This window comes from Heloderma suspectum, chromosome 2 (assembly GCF_057233095.1).
Source record: "Heloderma suspectum isolate Gila_16-S chromosome 2, 16-S_ref, whole genome shotgun sequence".
Lineage (NCBI taxonomy): Eukaryota > Metazoa > Chordata > Lepidosauria > Squamata > Helodermatidae > Heloderma > Heloderma suspectum.
The window spans coordinates 195,200,511-195,219,294 of record NC_139459.1 but is presented as its reverse complement, the minus strand read 5'-3'; the positions used below and the strand labels follow the sequence as shown (position 1 = coordinate 195,219,294).

Here is an 18,784-nt window from a genome sequence, read left to right as displayed (position 1 = left end):
AGCTACTTGTAAAGCCTCATCAGACAGCCACTTGGCTTTCTTGCATTTCTTTTTCTTTGGGACGGATTTCGTTGCTGCCTCCTGAACAATGTTACAGACCTCCGTCCATAGTTCCTCAGGCACTCTGTCTATCAGGTCTAATCCCTGAAATCTATTCCTCACCTCCACTGTATATTCATCAGGGATATGATTTAGGTCATACCTGAACGGTTTAGTGGTTTTCCCGACGTTCTTCAATTTCAGCCGAAATTTTGCAAGAAGCAGCTCATGATCTGAGCCACAGTCAGCTCCAGGTCTTGTTTTTACTGACTGTATGGAGCTTCTCCATCTTTGGCTGCAAAGGACATAATCAATCTGATTTCGATATTGACCATCTGGTGACGTCCATGTGTAGAGTTGCCTCTTGTGCTGTTGGAAAAGAGTGTTTGCTATGATCAGCATGTTCTCTTGGCAAAACTCGATTAGCTTTTGTCCTGCTTCATTTTGTACACCAAGGCCATGCCTGCCTGTTATCCCGGTGATTTCTTGACTTCCTACTTTAGCATTCCAATCCCCTATGATGAAGAGGACATCTTTTTTTGGTGTTAGTTCTAGAAGGTGTTGTAGGTCTTCATAGAACCGATCAACCTCAGCTTCTTCGGCCTCAGTGGTTGGGGCATAGACTTGAATTACTGTGATGTTGAATGGTTTGCCTTGGATTCGTACTGAGATCATGCTATCATTTTTAAGATTGTACCCCAGTACTGCTTTTCCCACCCTTTTGTTGACTATGAGTGCTACTCCATTTCTTCTAAGGGATTCTTGCCCACAGTAGTAGATATGATGGTCACCTGAATTAAATTCGCCCATGCCTGTCCATTTTAGTTCGCTGATTCCCAAGATGTCGATGTTCAATCTTGCCATCTCATGTTTGACCACCTCCAGCTTACCTTGATTCATTGATCTGACATTCCAGGTTCCTAAACAATATTGTTCTTTACAGCATCGGATTTTCTTTTCACCGCCAGACACATCCACAGCTGAGTGTCCTTTCGGGTTTGGCCCAGCCGCTTCACTCTTTCTGGCGCTACTTGGAAATACCCTCTGCTCTTCCCCAGTAGCATATTGGACACCTTCCGACCTGAGGGTCTCATCTTCCGGCGTCATATCTTTTAGCCTTGTGATACGTTCCATGGGGTTTTCTTGGCAAGAATACTGGAGTGGGTTGCCATTTCCTTCTCCAGTGGACCACATTTTGTCAGAACTCTCTGCCATGACCTGTCCGTCTTGGGTGGCCCTGCACGGCATAGCTTACGGCTTCACTGAGTTACGCAAGCCCCTTCGCCACAACAAGGCAGTGATCCATGAACTTGAGCTCTGATCCCTACATTAATCTGGGAGGTGTGGATCAGGTCAGTTCATGTCAGAATTTAACAAGGATCAAATTCCTCAAGCAACTCTAAACCAGCTACCTCCAGGAAACCCATGAGCAGGTTGCTTGCCAACAGTTCTTGTTCAGGGGCATCATACTGCCCCTCGCCCTGGAGTTCCATATAGGCTTAAGGGCTAGTCGCCATTGAGTGATGCAATCCAGCCTTCTCCAACTCGGCACCGTCCATATGTGTTGGACTCAAACTCCCATTATCCCCGGCTAGCCATACCCAAGAGTCCTACTGGCTGGGGATGATGGGAGTTGTGGTCCAGTACATCAGTAGGGTGCCAGGTTAAGAAAGACTGCTGTAATTAGTCAACAACATGCATTTCTCCATTTTTAAAAGTGGGAAATCTTTTAGACGAAGAATTATAATTGGTGAATTTCTTAATTTCTCTAGTGATCTTGTTATATTGTTATGTACGTTCTTCTTTTGTTGCCTTCATTTTTTAACTTCAAAATAAAATAAAATTTTGTGGGGGGGGGGAGAAAAAGAAAACTTTGTTCTTTTTCCTGTCCTTTTTTTTTCCTACTGTTCTTTAAAAAGCCTTGCACCTTATTAAGAGGTTAGACTAGAGAAAGGGTTTTTTTGTTTAGTTTTTTTGCTGTACCTTTTGCTGCAGTGAAGTACAAAGTGGTTAAGAAATGAAGCTCTTCGTTTCACCTGGCTTATAATATATGTTCGTGATAGTTTGGGACGTTCTTTGTTGTTTTTATTCAAGAAACTGGATGACACCAGTTCATCAGAAGGCAGCACCATCGATATAAAGCCAGAAGCAGAAGAGGTTCCTGTGGAAGCGCCAGAAGAGTATCTGGATCCTGATGCATGCTTCACAGAAGGTGACCTTGAATACATTGGGGGGAAATGGACTTTTAAGAATGCGGGGTTCCCTCAGGGCATGTCACACAGGAGCTTCCCGTATTTTCTGGCAGGCCTGGCTCCAGGTTTGAGGGGGCCCTCTGCAAACTGCTCCCTGAGCCCTCTCCGATGTTGGTGGGCCCCCAGGTGTGGGCAGCTGCAAGCCACCATTTTAAATTTCCCACAAGGCCCCCAAACATAGTGTCACTCCGGAGCATTGTGGGATATTTAAATGGCAGCTTGTAGACCCAGCCACCCAGTGCAGGGGGCCAAGGCTCATGCCAGCACTGGTGGGCCCCACCAAGGCACAAGTTGCCACGGCCCTGGCAACTGCTCGACTATGCTGGCTGCTAATACCAGGCTGCTTCCTTGGTAGCAAAACGAGAACTGCAGGAAGCTGTGCCTGCAAAAAGGCAAAATGTGGCATATTGTGTAGTTCTGCCTGTCTACAGATTTCTCACATCTATTGATTTCAAAGGGCTTTGCGCGTGTTTAATTTTCTTCAGATTTGTACTCGTTGCTTTATTTAGAGTTTGCATGAGTGGAAGCTGGGAAACCACCAATTTCTCAGGGAGTGGGGGCAAAGCAGGAACCACTTGGTGACATGGGGCGTGGCCATCTGGGGAGTCCCGGAGGGCTGGATCGCAACCCCCAGGAGGGACAAATTTGGCCTCTGGGCCTGAGGTTCAACACCCTTGTAAAAGAGCAATGTTCTTTATTATTTGTGATGTTTTGGAATGAAAAATGGCAGGAAAATGTCTGGACCTTTGTGTATTATTTCTTGCGACAAAGCTAATAACAAATGTTACTCAGAAAGCTTGTGCTAACTTTATACTTGCAGGCTGTGTGCAACGGTTCAAATGTTGCCAAGTCAGCATCGAGGAAGGCCTGGGCAAGTCTTGGTGGAACTTACGGAAAACGTGCTTTCTCATTGTGGAGCATAACTGGTTTGAGACGTTCATTATCTTCATGATCTTGCTGAGCAGCGGAGCTTTGGTGAGCAGGCTTTCCTTTTGTTGGGTCTTGTCTGGAAGCCAAAATTAGTCGATATATGAAATGTATGGATGTATTTCGTGTGTCTTTTTTTAAGTTAAATGACAGCTGCATGGGGAATCCAGACTGGGACCATGGGGGGGTTATCCCTCCCTTTATACCACAGTCCCAGTGAAAACCACCCCTTCCCAAAGTTTCTATTGGCCCTCGGAGGGAAGCTTTCATTAGCACATTTTGTTCATTCAATTACCAACTCAGGAATTTCTTGGTCACTTGGGACTGGCACTAGGGTTGAGAGGGCCTTTGGCAAATGCCATCCAGTGTTTCCCCCTACAATGGTGAGGGACCCCTAGTGTTCGTGGAGAGATCTTTCTGGTGCCAGTGGCCTTCTCCCCCCCCCTCCCCCAGAATCCCTGGGGTTTGTTGACATCAGGGACACTGTGGTGAAAAAACATAGCTGTTGCCACAAAACCATGGCAGCAGCCACGTTTTTTTCACCACAATGTCCCAGAAGTGAACTTAGCTAATGGGGCATTGTAAAAAATGAAGATGGTGACTGCCTGGAGTAGGTGTCAGCTGTGGCCCTTCTGGTGTCCTGGGTCCCTAGAAGCTGCCTGAGAATGTTTGTTGGTAACACCAGCCCTGGAATCACTAGTTGTCTTTCTTGTGAGTATGCCCTTAGTGCCTTCTAAAACAATGACCAAGTTGACTGGGTCTGTTGTCATGGTGATTTTACAGTATTTCCAGTCTTTTCTTCAGAAATATTTTTTTTCCCCTGTAATAATTTGCAAAGTCCACAAACAGAGTATGGGGAATAGACTAGTGACCCATGCAAGGAAAGGAGCCAAGCAAGTATGATCTTGGGGTTTTCTTTTGGCCATAAAAATCTGTAACAGTATAGCCTCCCTCATAAGGACTTCTATTGTTTTTAAATTATTTCTGTTATTTATTTATTTCTGTTGTACCTGTAATTGGTTATTAATTTATTATTTTAATAGTGATGTTTAAAATATTTTAGCATATAATATTTTAGCTTAGAGCTTTTGTTATATCAAGCACTATACAAGTATTATTAATAAAATAAATAAATAAGAACAGCCTCCCATCATCTGGTCTGTTCACCCTTATTAGACAACTGCTGTATCAAGTGGTGAGTTACAAGTGTGAAACCCAAGCTTTCACATCATTCGACATTGCTTCAGATACAATATGTAAATGCAATAAATTGCGTTACTGGCCAATTCATACCTGACCAGAGAAGCATGAGAATCACTTCTGTGTGACTGGATCACAAACAGAAATGTCTCTCTGAAGGAGCCATGTGGATCAGGCAAATGACATCCATTTTTATGTGCCAATATTGCTAAGGATTGGGCAACACTGGCATGGGAAGAAAAAACATATATTTCACCTGATTCCTTCCTACAGACAGATGTTGCCAGAATGGCATGGGATCCAATCGCATTAAAGCCATTCCTATTCCTCTCCAGTAATGCTTCAAGCAAGTAACCAAGTGATGAGAAATCACTGATACGTGTATACGTGTGTGAACTGGTTCTTAGAGAACAAAAATTCCTTGATAGCTCTATAGGTTTTCCACAAGTAACTGGACCTCTGTTGCCAACGTTAGAGTGTAATAATTGTTGCCCTGTTACTTCGTAGGCCTTTGAGGATATTTACATAGAACAGCGAAAGACCATACGGACTGTCTTGGAGTATGCTGACAAAGTCTTCACCTACATCTTTATCCTTGAAATGTTGTTGAAATGGTGTGCCTATGGATTTGTGAAGTTTTTCACTAATGCCTGGTGTTGGCTGGATTTCCTCATTGTAGCAGTAGGTATCTTTTTTCTTCTTTGAATCAGTACATTGCTTGCTAGGAGCTCCTGGGTCATTCTTCTGCCTAAATAAATGAGGCCCAGCAATATCACATCTATAGCTCTCTGAGTCTGAGTACTAATTAAGATGGATCCACCCAGTTGGAATTATTGAAAAGACATTATCTACTGTTGACTCCAGCAATTTACAATGCAGAAAAGTTAGGAGGTCGAGGAGGTTCCCATGCCTTCACTTTCAGGTCTGCTTTTTCATTGGGATCGGAATGTTGATTTAAGTTGAAAAAAGAACACACAAACAAACATAGTATTGCAAACAAATCTAACTTCTATGAGTTCTCCAAGAGATGGGCAGTATCGAATGCAGCTCACATGCCAGCAGGACCCACTACTAGTGCAGCGGGGAGCTAGTAGTTCTTAAAGCAACCAGAAACTGGTGGAAGCATTTATTTCCGGAATGGGGCAAGTCAGCGGAGCTTGCAGACCTGTCCCAATCTGGAACGTAGTGTTTCTGCTCATTTCTGGGGTTGCTTTAGGCAGCACTAACTCTTTCCTGTGCCGGTGGTGGGTCCCACTGGTACAACAGCATGGATGGAAGTGCAGCGGCAGTATTGGATACTACCGAGTGATTATTCCTGTACCATTCACCTGAAGGTTCAAACAGCAAAAGAATTGATGAATGGTACAGTAGGCAGTGTTGCTGTCTTATTTAGGAAAGAAAATGTGTGTGTGTGGAGGGAATCCAACAGATTTGAGCACTTTGATGAACAAGAAAGCTCAGCGTTCAAAATTAACCTGGCCAAAACATGTTACCTGACTTGAGCTTGAATTCCAGTAATGATCAAGAATGAAGGACTTTCTTGTACAATTGAACAGTGCACGATGTTTCCTTTTCTTCGAGAGCCAAGGTCCTCAGTGTGAGGCAGGCCTCCTTCAGCCTTGCAAGAGGGGGTGTGTGGGAGCACACGTTTGATGCTTCTTCCCCATGCTTGGTTTTAGCATGCTTTGAACAGCATGGCCCTTTTCTCCCATCTCTCCACCCACCCCCAAGTGTTGTAAGGTGCTCAACTGTGTGCCTCCACCCATATTTTAATTGTGGTAGGTAATGAAGGGATCCCAAATTTTTTGCAGGGAATATTTGCTTCCCTCTGCTCCCTCCTTTGAGAACTCTAGAGCAAGCTATGCTCCCTCTCTTGCTCAGCCTGCGTAGAATGAGATTAATGGCTGGAGCATTCATTGGAATTACTTGGAACAGTAACACTGGAAACAGGTTACCTGCGGTAAGCAATCTGCAACTGGTACGTGATGTTTGCTAATACTGCATCATAAAGTAAGTCACACTGTGAGTATTTGCAAACATTACAGGCAGGGATAGCTCACAGTGGCAAAGACTTGGTTGGGAGTGGGGGGAGCATTCTCATGGCTGTCCTGATGGGTACACCAGTCTTCCGTTCCACCAAGGCCAAGTCATTGCTGTCTTTCCTTCGTTGTTAACTCGCACTTGGGGAAGCTCAGTATCACACAACAAGTTAAATTCAATTAAATGTGTACTTACGTTTGTGTGCGTTTATCACAACATGGTGCCTGATTTGAACAGTAGCCATGGGGGAGGTTCTGGATTGGGACCACAGTGTGGACGGAGGGGTGGGGTTATCCATTTCCCCTGTGCCAGAATCCCAACAAAAATACCCCCCTCGCCCCCCGCTGCTCTTTGCTCCAGGGGGGAAGCTGCTGTTGGCACTGATAGCAGCTTCCCTCCCAGAACAAATAGCAGTGTCATGGGGAGATCTTTACCAAGACTGTGGTGCGGAGGAAAACAGTTAACCCCTCAGAGCTGCACCGCCATTCAAAACCTCGTGCACAAGCAAATGCAAATCCAAAAATTCTTCTTACAGGTACCGTGGCTGTCTTGACTACATGTTTCTTATAACGGTGAGGTTCTCTGACAAAATTTGAGAACCTCCACTGGCCCGTAATACAGAACTTGCTTACCAAATAATACTCTCTCTTTGTGGAAGGGACGACCTGAAAGTGAGGTGATGTTTTCAACAGTGAACTCCTTTTTGTGGACATTATTGATATGTGATAGAAAGAAATGAGATAAAATTTGCAGAGATAGTTTCTTAAATATTTTGATGATATTTGCTTCAAATGAAATGAAGTACATCTGGGACTTATAAAACAAAGATCTTCAACCTATGCTAATAGTATCAGATGTTTTAAAATCTCTAAAATGGCTGCATTACTTGAAGTTGGGTTATTGATGGGGAAACAATATGTAAGTGGTATATCTGAGGTTTGGGGGACAGTTTTGTCATGTTGTTCTCTTCTAATTTTCAAAGCTGTCAAACATATTTGTGTATTTTTTTCTGAGCAATATTATATTCTGTTACTATTGTTCTGTTTTCATTTGGGGTATTGGTTTGGTTTGGTTTTTAGAAAAATGGGATTACTTTTAGTCCAATGTAAAACAAGCAAACGTTATACATTTTTTCTGAAATTATCTTCTGAAATCTAACATTATAGCCCAATGTAAATTATTTATTTGTTCCTTATTTGTTTACTGCTAAGGTTCAAGATTTTAGAGGGAAATTTCGGGCATTTAATACTATTCGTCATCCCAGGTCTTCTTTAAAAAAAAAGCAATCAGTGTTGCATGTCTGTTTTTGTGTTGAGGAAGGCTCACATCTCTAACACAATTGCACTTCCCCTTCCCATGTTTTGTTTCTAAAATGGGCCCTTAACCTCCATAGTCCAGATTTTTTATAGAAATTCCCATTTTAATCCTGTATTACATTTGCTACCCACAACTGAAAACCATAGATGTGCAATGCGAATTTGAACCTTGTGGAGGCACAACTCCAATTTCCGCCAATGCTGAATGGCATTATTTCAGCACACTGCTCTGAAGGCTGTGATCCTAAACACACTTACTAGGGAGTAAGCCCCAATGGGCAAAGTGGGACTTACTTCTGGGTAAACATGCATAGGATTGTGCTGTTAGTCATGGTTGCCTTGACATCAGTATTTAGCAGCAAGTTTGAGTGAAGGGTGATTTTTGAAATATAATTTGTTTTCCCTGACTCTAATGTTTACTCTTGCATAAAACAGAGTTGCATTTACCTGTAATTGCTATTCTTCAGGGGTTCCTGGAGGGCATTCCTTTGCCTCAGGATGGCACTTCCTTCTGGAACTAGTAGGCAGGGCCAAAAAGTTGCTTTTCAGGGGGAGGGTCCACCCATATCTCCAGAGCAGCTCTGTTTAGTGAGCCAGTAGGTCAGGATGAGTTGTTGCTCTTAAAGCGCAACTCAGTTTGCTCTCTTTTCTTCAGAGTTTTCACAATTTTTCTTTTCTTTCTTTGACTTCTTCCTCCCCACCCACCCCCCTCCCTGGTCACATCCTAGACAGGAATGGAGAGGACGTTCTCAGTTAGCTGGGGAGAGGCAAGGATTCAGTCGACATGGAGCCTCTGGCCTAGCACAGCTGAGGCAGATCCACATTGCAACAGCTGCAGCAGAGCACAGCAGCAGCTCCTCCAGATTGGCCCCAGCATATGAGCAGGAGGTCGAGGGGGCATCGGAGCCAGAAGCAAGCACAAAGCCCCACTGCACATCCTTGCCATTTCCCTTGACACAAGGCAGCCAAGCAAGCAATGCATCCTCCCAGTTGTGCCTTCCTGCCCCAACTCAATGGCAGGAAAAAACAGGAGGCCTGCCAAGAGGAGGAAGCGCCAGGCCAGCTCTCATGAGGACTATGGGATACATGGGATACCCTCCTGCAAACTTTTGTGAATGGGTTCAGAACCCAATCTCACAGGGGAAGGGGCCCTTTCAAATTTTGCTGCTTGGGTACAGGTATGGTAACCCAGCAGGCACAAGCAAGTTGCATCCCAGCTCCAGGTCACAATCAGAGAAAGAAGAAGCACAAACCTAAGAAGGGTGCATCATCTGTCTAGAAGCTAGGATATATCTCACAAGAGACAGAGAACCCAATCTAGGTCCAGCTCCCCCAGTTCTCAGGACTCCAGGGAGTCAAATTCCTCCCTCTCATCGATATCTGCAGGGCAATGTCAGTTCACTTAGTATCCAGAGTTCTCCCGTTAGTGCCTCAAAACTCCAAGCAGGGGAGTAAACGGCCACGTAGCAATCCCTTGGGGAATTGCTATGGCTAAGCACAAAAAAACCCAATGGGGTATATATGCTGTCTGACCCTAGTGGTGAGGGGAAGGGGGAGCTTTCAGATGAGGAGAGAGAAACCTCTTCCAGTCAAGGAAGATTATTCTCCCCTGAGTTTTTTCCTGCACTGTTGGCAAAGGCACACAGGAAATTGAAAGCAGTCAAGTACAGAGGAGCTAGACTCTGCCTTGAAAGGGGCAAAGTGGCCTTCCTTCAGGCGGCCACCCAGGCCCATGTCACTTCCCATCTGGTAGTCCTTTGATAAGGTGTGGAAGTTGGAATGTGCCAACCTATCTAAGACAAAGTCTGTGCATAAGGTAGTTATCAAGCTGTATGTTCTCCCTCCTAAGGCTATAGATCTTCTGAAGGTTCCAGTGGTGGATGCCCCTGTGGCTGCTCTCACATCCACAGCAGTTATACCTTTGGAAGGGGAGGGGGCCCCCAAGGATCTATACGATAAGAAAGCAGAGTCAGCCCATCACAAAGGGTTCGCGGTCTCGGCTGCAGCCTTCTGGGCATCAGGAACTAATTCCTTCTTCTCCAGATCTGTCTCTGAGCCTGCAAACTGGCAGCTACAGAATCTGTTCCCAGGACCATCAAGGATAAGCTGAAGAAAACAAGTGTTAGCTGCATTACTGGGAGATTTTGTGCTAGATGCAATTCAACTAAATGGCAGGACATCCCTAAACACCTTGGCTCGCAGGCATATCTGGCTGAGAAACTGGAATGTGGAGCCGGGATCACAGGCACATCTCACTAACTCTCCTTTTGAGGGAGCCAGGCTCTTCAGGCAGCCACTGGAGAAAGTGCTGATTGAAACTAAAGACAGGACCAGGGCCCTTCCCACAGCTAAGAGAGAGGGATGTAACCCGAAGGCTCGATATTTCTTTCCATCCAACAAAACCTCCAGGGCGAGGCCATCACCCAGATTGAAGGTCTTCTTCCAGGTCTAGTTCTTCTTCATCTTTCAACACCCCACCCCCCTACTCAGGATTCAAGGAGGGAAAGAAGCACCAAAGGAAAATGAGAGATCAGGACAAACTGCAAATCTTACACACAACAATAATATAATAATGAGATTTATAACATACTATAAAACATTTATAAAACGTGACTTAAAATTGCTCAGCAAAAGGTGCAAGTAAAAAAAGTAATAATACAATCTATAAAGCACTATAAAACAGTTATAAGAAATTGTAAAACATAGTTCAAATTATACAGCAAAAGGTGCAGGTAAAAGTCAATCCAGACAGACAACGCATCAGAAACAGCTTACATGAATCGCCAAGGAGGCACAAGATCCATCTCCCTCCACAAGCTGGCCAGAAAGTTTCTTTCATTGTCTGAGGCTCATCTACTGTTGCTCAAGACAGAATAACTGTCAGGGGTCTCCAGTGTAATGGCAGATTGGCTGAGTTGATTGTCCTTATTGGAGTCCTATTGGGCACTCAATCCTCTTATTTTCCAGACCATCACAATAAGGTTCAGACATCCAACTCTGGATCTCTTTGCCACAAGGGAAAATGCACAGGTAGAAGAGCTCGTGTCAAGATTCCTATATCCCTGGCCAAGGGGGATTTGTATGTCTTTCCAACCATTCCACCCATTTCTCTACTTCCAAAGGTAATTTGGAAAGACAGGAGAATTTGGGTGGGGGTGATCCTCATCGCCCAATATTGGCCTCATCGGTCATGGTTCCCAGAGCTTCTCAGCCGGGCAGTACAGGAACCCTAGAAACTTCCCAACAGACCAGATCTCTTGCTGCAGGTGCCGGTGCTTCATACCCAGCCAGGCCTCTTCCGGCTGATAGCCCAGAAGATGAGAAAGGGTGGTTGACACATTTGCAGAACACTCCAGAGGTCTTAGAAACGCCTTTGGCCTCTCAAAATAAATCCACCAGTAAGGGTATTCTGCTACATGGAAGACTTTTCTCTCACGTTGTAATAGATTTGGGGTGGGCCCTAGCCCTAGTGGTATTAAGGAAGTTCTGGATTTTCTCCAAGCAGGTCTGCATAAAGGGTTGAGCACTAGCACTTTTAAGTGCCTTAAGCAGTATGCTGGGTTGTGAGGGAAGACAACCTCTTTCAGCTCATCTGTACTTGAAGCATTTTCTCCAGGGGGTGGCTTATCTTAAACCACTGGTTTTACACCATTTTCCAACCTGGAATCTTCTGACTGCACTTGTGGGGGAAGCTTTTCAGCCTATGGTCATGTGTTCTCTGAAGCTTTTAACCCTCAAAACACTGTTCCTGGTGGCAGCTGGAGGCTCTGTCTGCTGATCCCTTGTTGTGCATATTCCATAATGATAAGATAGTGTGCAGACCTGATAACATCCTTTGTGCCTAAGATAAATTCCATGTTTCATAGGAGTCAAGAAACGTCTTTGCCCTCCTTCTGTCTGAAGCCTGTCCACACTAAGGAACATCGCTGTCACACCTTAGATGTTCTTTGGGCCCTTTATTTTTATCTGGATAGAACAGCAGAGCACAGGACTTCTCAGTCACTTTTTGTTTCTTTCCAGGACAAGAATGTATATTTGTGGGGTAGGGGGAGTCCAAAGTCCACCATTTCCAGGTGGCTGAAGGAGTGCATCTCCCTGGCATATACGCCTTGGTGAAGTAGCCCCCTGGAAGGGTCATGGCTCATTTTCTTAGGGGGTGGTCACATTTGTGGCATTCAAAGGGGATTTCCCCATTACGGATATTTGCAAGGCCACGACATGGGCATGGTGCACACTTTTACTAGGCACTATAAGATAGATGTGGCATCCTCAGCAGACACTGGCTTTGGTCACAAGGTGCTACAGGAGGTTGTGAATCCATAGTGCACTGGTTCTCCTAGTGGCCCATCCTAATTCTCACTGCTTTGCTACATCCCAAAGTTAAGGAATGCCCTCCAGGAGCCTCTGGAGACAATGGAAAATTGCTTATCATTAATTTCTATTCTTAGAGATTATCGGAGGGCATTTCACCCACCCTCATAGGGTCTAGTGACATGGATAGAGGGAGGTCACATTATGGCTTCTGCTTGCAGTGTACATGTGGGAGAGGAAGGCAGGCATCCCTAGGTTCATTTTTTCCCTGTTTTCCCATTAACTATGTTAGTGCATCATGGCATGTGTTTTCTTTGTTTTCACAGTTACTGTTTTCACCATTTGGTGTTGAGTTTTATTTTATCTAGCGTGGGGTATGAGGGATGCTCTTTTTTCCAGTCAGTCTGGGAGATATGGGTGGCCCCTCCCCCTGAAGAGCAACTTTTGGGCCCTGTCTACTAGTTCCAGAGGGAGGTGCCATCCTGAGGTGAAGGAATGCCCTCCAGGAGTCTCTGAGAATAGAAATTCACGGTAAGCAAATTTCCATTTTCTTGAAGTGGCCTTCTGTACAATAACATGGGTGGGGCTGCACATGCATAGACCAAAATTGTTGAACATTCTACAGCTCTGGGAAAGATCAGACACTCATGTTCTGGGCACCATTAGCCTCTGTGAGGGGACTGGGGTGGCTCCCTCCTGCTCAGTTATTGGAAAGCACGAAGCTGAGGAGATGGATGGAGCTCCTGATATGTGGGTCCGTACAGGGAAGGACACAAAGTAGAAAAATAAAATGCCCATAAGAAGATGAGCATCAAGTCTTCTCCTTTTGAATCATTTCCCATTGCTCAAGAGAACAAATGTCAAATAGGGAGGGAAGGAGGGACAATTAATAACTAGATGTGCCAGATCTTTATAGGCATGTTCCAGTGGAAGTTAAGTATTTTTGCATTTTTTTGCTTTGAATGGGAGAGATTTAAGCAGATGCCTTACATTCTCACTGAATTCAATGGGGCTTAATAGTGCAATCATATACATGTCTACTCAGAATTATGCCCTATTGACTTCAGTGGGGCTTACTCCCAGGTAAATATGTACAGGACTGCATGCTGAAAGAGCTTAACTTAGCTGGATCATGCCATGTTTTTTTCATGCATGGTGGTAAACATGTTTGTTTGTTTGTTTGTTTTAAATGTAGCATTTTATTGATATATATTGACCCAATCGTGCAAAAATGAAATACGAAAGGTCTTCCATTTTAACTGTAGGGCTATTTTAAATTTTGATTTCAAGGAAACTTTTAGAAAGATTTTTTATGTGTTACTGATACATTTTGATCTGCTTGTTCCTAATTTCATGCCTTTGTAAGTTCACAACCCACTGGCTTTAATTAATTGATTTATTTATATTTATAACCCACATTAGGTCCTCAAATCACCTTACAATATTATAGAATACTGCATCTTACCCTCTCCCTTATTCCCAGTACTTTAGCCCACACTATGGGGTATAGTTCTGTCCATCTCTCCTCATCATTTTATATAGGCCATCCCTCCTTTCCTTAAGTGATTAAAGTAAACCCAAATTATTATTTTCTGCCCTCCAAAGCACTCTTCCCAAATGTCCTTGCATGTCTCCAGACAGTCAGTGCCACTGGTCATGATCCTTTGGCAGCTGTCTGAAAAGTGCTGTCTCCTCCTGGTATTAACCTCCTGGATTTAACTTAAAATTGGTTAACGTTAATTAATATATTGAACTCTTCAATAAAGCATATCCTGCTTATTGAATTTTCAGGTCCAAAATGAGAGACAATACGGTTAAACAGGGAGGGTGGGAAGCAAAAATAATATTTCCCTCAGGGATGCTTCATAGGTTATAGGTTTAGTGTGTACCCTATCTGCACCTATAATGTACGCCACAAGGTGGGAGAGGGAGACATGGGAAGTTTAGATTGGTTCCAATTCACACTGCCATTATGTTACCATTATGACATAGTAGCTATGTCAGCATGGTCAGATCCCACAGCAGTAGCATCTATATGCAGGAGCCACACAGGACAGGTGGATGACCTGTTTACTCTCACACATAGCAGCAGAAGAATTCTGACAGTGCAAAGATGAGAACTAGCCACATCATGTGCCCAGCCCATATGGTTCCTATATTCAGTGCACTACCAGTTCAGTGTAGGAGCCAACTATGTAGAAGCAGCAACCACTCTACAGATGGCAATGTATGAACTGGCCACAGTGTACATACAGTTAAAAACAAAAAGTGTTTTTCTCATACATTGGAGCAGGGGTGGGCAGAAGGAAGATTGGGATCTATTGGTCAGGGATCTATGGGTAGATTTCTGGGTTATTTGAAGTAGAGTGGCAATGATTTCTGACTTCCAATCGTTTAACAATAGCAACAACATAATGACTTCCCCTTCCCAAAATATGCTGCTAAAATGAAGAAAGGGTAACGAGGAGTGGATTTTTGTGTAGAAAGACTGTGACCTGCATTCATTTCTGGTACTCAAAACATGTCTCTGAGCTGAGAATTCTTTCATTCTAAGTGTATGTCTTTTGTACCTGCTTCTGGTTGGTGGATCTTGAGGTTCTTGTAAAAAAAAAACCCAAAGTAGATCCTGCAAGCCTGAAGTCTACCCACCCATTCATGATACATGATACATGTGGTGAATCTATGATACATGTGGTGTACCTACTAATTACATAATAGGTGAAGCAGCCCTGACTCCCCACCATTTTAGCAGTCAGCTTTTGGACATGAGATGATAAGTCTCTCATACTGTTCAGCAGTATTCTTACCCACAATAAGATAAAGCATTTGACCAGAATGACTGACCACCTAAGCCCTATTCAAGCGTTCTCTCACTGGGTATGTCAAACATGCAAGGGGAGGGAGGGCTCCAGCCCCACCCCTCTGCCTCATAGCATCTGTCACCCTCAATTCACAGAGGCTAAGAGTCTGAAGAGGAGAGCCTCCTCAATTCTTGGAGGCTCTCCACTTGAGACGGAACATGAATTTTCCAGCATTCTTGCTCACAAGGAGACCCTCCACAGATAGAAGAGGCTTTCCTCTTCAGACTCCTGCCCTTCACTAGTTGAGGGCAACAGATGTGCCGAGAGAGAGGGGCAGAACTGGAGCACTCCCTCCCCTTGCATGCTAGCTGTACCTAGAGAGAGAAGGCCTGAATAGGGCTCTACCTGAACTGCAATCCAGCATCTCGGTAAACAGCTCAATGATTTGCCCCACACTAATGCAGCACTTATGCTTCAGAGTTATATTGTTTACTTTTCAAGGAGAAAAGAACTGAGACGTTTACCTTTCTCACTCAAAACTGTGTGACATCACACCAGTGGCAATCAGCAAGAGAGATGCCCCCCACCTGCCCCACACCTGAATGAGAGAACTAGGGCAGCTTGTGCAGTGTGTGTATTTATCTGTATTCTTTCTCATAGGTACCTTTAAAAATTTGTCTGGCTTAATTTAATGGGAGCTGCTGGGATCCTGCAGACTGTTAAGAGGGCGAGGGTAAGGTTCTTGTCATCCGTTTGGGCTCCTAACCTTCCAACAGACCCCGTTTCCGTCTGTGTGTCTCTGCCTCTCTCTCTCTCTCTCTCTCTCTCTTGCTCTCTCTCTCACTTATTTTTCCCCTTTTGTTTTATTCTTATGCCTCTCTCAACTGCATTATTTCCTTCCAGGTCGTTTCAGTGAAGTGCTATAGGCAGCTGGTGGTCATGTCTTCGGTATCACTGTAAATGGGGGTGGACTGGGGCCTGCAGTCCAGTTTGGGGTGATGGATATATGCCATCAGTGCTAGGGGATTTATTCTAACAGTCTGGAACCTCTTCTTTTTTTTCCTTTTCCTTTCTTTTTTCTGTTTTCTGTGTAGGTCTCTTTAGTCAGCCTTATAGCTAATGCCCTGGGCTACTCGGAACTAGGTGCCATTAAATCCCTTAGGACCCTCAGAGCCTTGAGGCCTTTAAGAGCGTTGTCCCGATTTGAGGGGATGAGGGTAAGATGCCATTAGCGAGCTGATCCTTCTGCATGCCTGTGGATTACGGGGTTTTGTTTTTTTAAAGCATGCTAGAACCGATCAAACTGGTAGAAAGACATAACAACAAACAGAATCATGATGCAGCTGCTGACTTGATCACCACCCTCTGTTTATGATTCACCTTCTTCACCTTGCTGCACAGTTCTCCCTTTAAAAAAAAAAAAATTGCAAAAAAAAGAAAAAAGGGAGATATATTAAGCTGCCTCATTATTGGCCCAAACATGTCATTTGTAGATTCTCTGTTGGCATTGGCTGTTCTTATTTGGCCTGGCTTCTAATACCTCTAGCATCTGAGGGGGCATTTCTGGCTGTAAGTTTTGGATAGGGAGAATCACCAGGTGCAAAGAAGCAGAATTTGAACCACCTCATGTTTTTCTTCCCCTTTCCACCAAAGTTTGTGACCAAAGATGAATCAAAATAAGTCAAAATGCATTTGTTTGGGTTTTTTTTTTAAGTTTCTTCTACTTCTTTTGTGGGGTTACTCAGGATTTCAGGAAAGGGCTGGGGTGTGGGAGGAACTTAGCCATCCCAAAATAAAAGAGTTCTGGTTCAATTCCTCTCATTTGCACCTCGTTGTTCTCGGTCTAGTCCACTAGTGACTGGCAACCTTGACTGATAGTTCAGCTTTCCTCCCTATTCTCCGTTCCCCTTTTACCATGCTTTATGGTCCTCCTGTCCTGTCACTGTGATGTTAGTGACAAACTACAAGCAAAGCACAGAACCTGAACTTCCCTGAAATTATCAGAAGATGCCACTGCCATGCAGTCCATGTTTTAATGGAAATTGCCAATTTAATTATTTAAAAAACATGCGATGCATGAAAGAATCTTATGCTAAGCCAGCCCAAAAAAGCCCATCCTGATCTTTATGTAAAGGAAACAACACAACAACATTAAGGCTGCCTCCTAAACATACTTATTAAGGAATAATCCCCATCGTACATATGGGACTTAAACCTGAGCAAACCTGAGCAAACCTGCTGCGTGCGCTGTATTATAAATCTAGCAAGGAAATGATTTTAAGTAAAATTAGAATAAAGCTGGAGGAGGGGAGTTGGAGAAAGTGCAAAGAAGAGCTACCACCTCAGTTCAAAGACCTGAAAACTTGTTTGCTTTCCGAGTTCCAGATCTGAATTATTCAAAAAACAGGGTTAACATGATACAATTTACAGCATGATCCTAAGCATGTTAACTCAGAAGTAAGACCCGTTGGTTTCAACCGAGTAAGTGTTTATAGGATTGCAGCCATAGAATATATAGGCAACCTCAAAAAAAGTAACATTTGGGATTGTTAATTGTTAGCTCAAGTTATGTAGAGAAAGCACAGAGGTTTGCCTTTCTTTGAGTTTTTTTAACTCAACTCTAGGATATGCCATCCTAGAAGTATGTGTTTCAATCCAGTCCTAAACACATCTTTTGGATGGAAGCAAGTCCTATAGGAATCAGTAAATAGGACTTAGGGACAACCTACACATCTAGATAAATCACATGGTACACAGTTGCGAGGATTGCACAATTTCAGGCTTCACGTAGGAATCACATTTTGGAATCATCCCTCACATCAGAATATCCGTGTCCATCTAAAACAAGCATAAGGAGATGATTCTTCCTTAACCTCCTCCTCCTGCAGAAAATTATTTTTTTACATGGGGAAGCATTCAAATATGCAATACATCTGCACTCACAAACACACACACACACACACACACAGTCTGAAGTCTGAGATTTGTGTTTGTAACTGTGGACTGAATTTTGGCCAGTCCTAAGAAACTTATGATTGCATAAGTATCATTAATTTCAATGGGACTTAAAACTGATTCTATATTATGCCCAATTATGTATAGGCTTTGTGTCTGCCTGCCAGGGTGCTTCCATATGAGGCTTTTATTATGCAATCACATTGCCTCATTCCCAGAATTTTACAGAGGGTCTCAACAGTGTCATCTTCCATTGTAGTCCCCCCTTGTGATTTCCCTCCTTCTGTCACTTTTCTTACCACAAAAAATCAGTTAAGGAGAGAAAGATGGAATAGTTGCTTGTTGCCTTTTGATTGGTAGCACTACGAGTCCTCTGTCTGGAAGCAGCCCCAGCCCTGGACTAGATTAACAGCACAACCCTATTCATGTTTACCCTGAAGTAGAAGTCCTACTGTTTCCAATGGGCCATACTTCCTAGTGTTTAAGATTCCAGGTATACAATATGGAATAAGACCCCTTGAACTTAGTGTTACTTACTTCAGCTGTGGATTTGCATCTGCTCTGATCAGCACAAGGGGTTTCTTATCCAGCAAGGGAAGTCATGTACAGGACCATGCTTCCATGCGTGGATCTCCCTTGTTGGATCAAGGCCCAAATGTTTCAAGGATGGACTGGCTGTTTCTAGTGGGACATAAAATCTCAGAAATTTCAGCTGTCTTGGCTGAAATACCTTCAATTTCCTGACATCTTTCAATGGCTGGATATTTAACACTGATGGAGAAAGCTTAATAAACTAGATGGATCACAGATCTGATCCAAGTCTGGATAACTGTTTTCTTCTAGAAATGTTGAAGACAGCAATAAGTGATTTACACCCATGTAGAGTTAGAAGGGTTTTGTGTGTGCTTGTTTGTTAGTTTAGCAAAACAAAGATGAAAGGGAT

At 43.8% G+C, this 18,784-nt stretch overlaps 1 protein-coding gene across 1 annotated transcript in view; it reads left to right on the top strand.

The window, feature by feature from the left end:
- Window positions 1-18,784, top strand: part of SCN8A (sodium voltage-gated channel alpha subunit 8) — an 81,867-nt gene that overhangs the window by 46,601 nt on the left and 16,482 nt on the right. Inside the window, exons 15-17 of the mRNA XM_084829770.1 lie at window positions 2,134-2,251; window positions 3,112-3,266; window positions 4,926-5,103. Of these exons, the coding sequence (XP_084685896.1) occupies window positions 2,134-2,251; window positions 3,112-3,266; window positions 4,926-5,103 (451 nt within the window). The remainder of the gene's footprint in view (window positions 1-2,133; window positions 2,252-3,111; window positions 3,267-4,925; window positions 5,104-18,784) is intronic.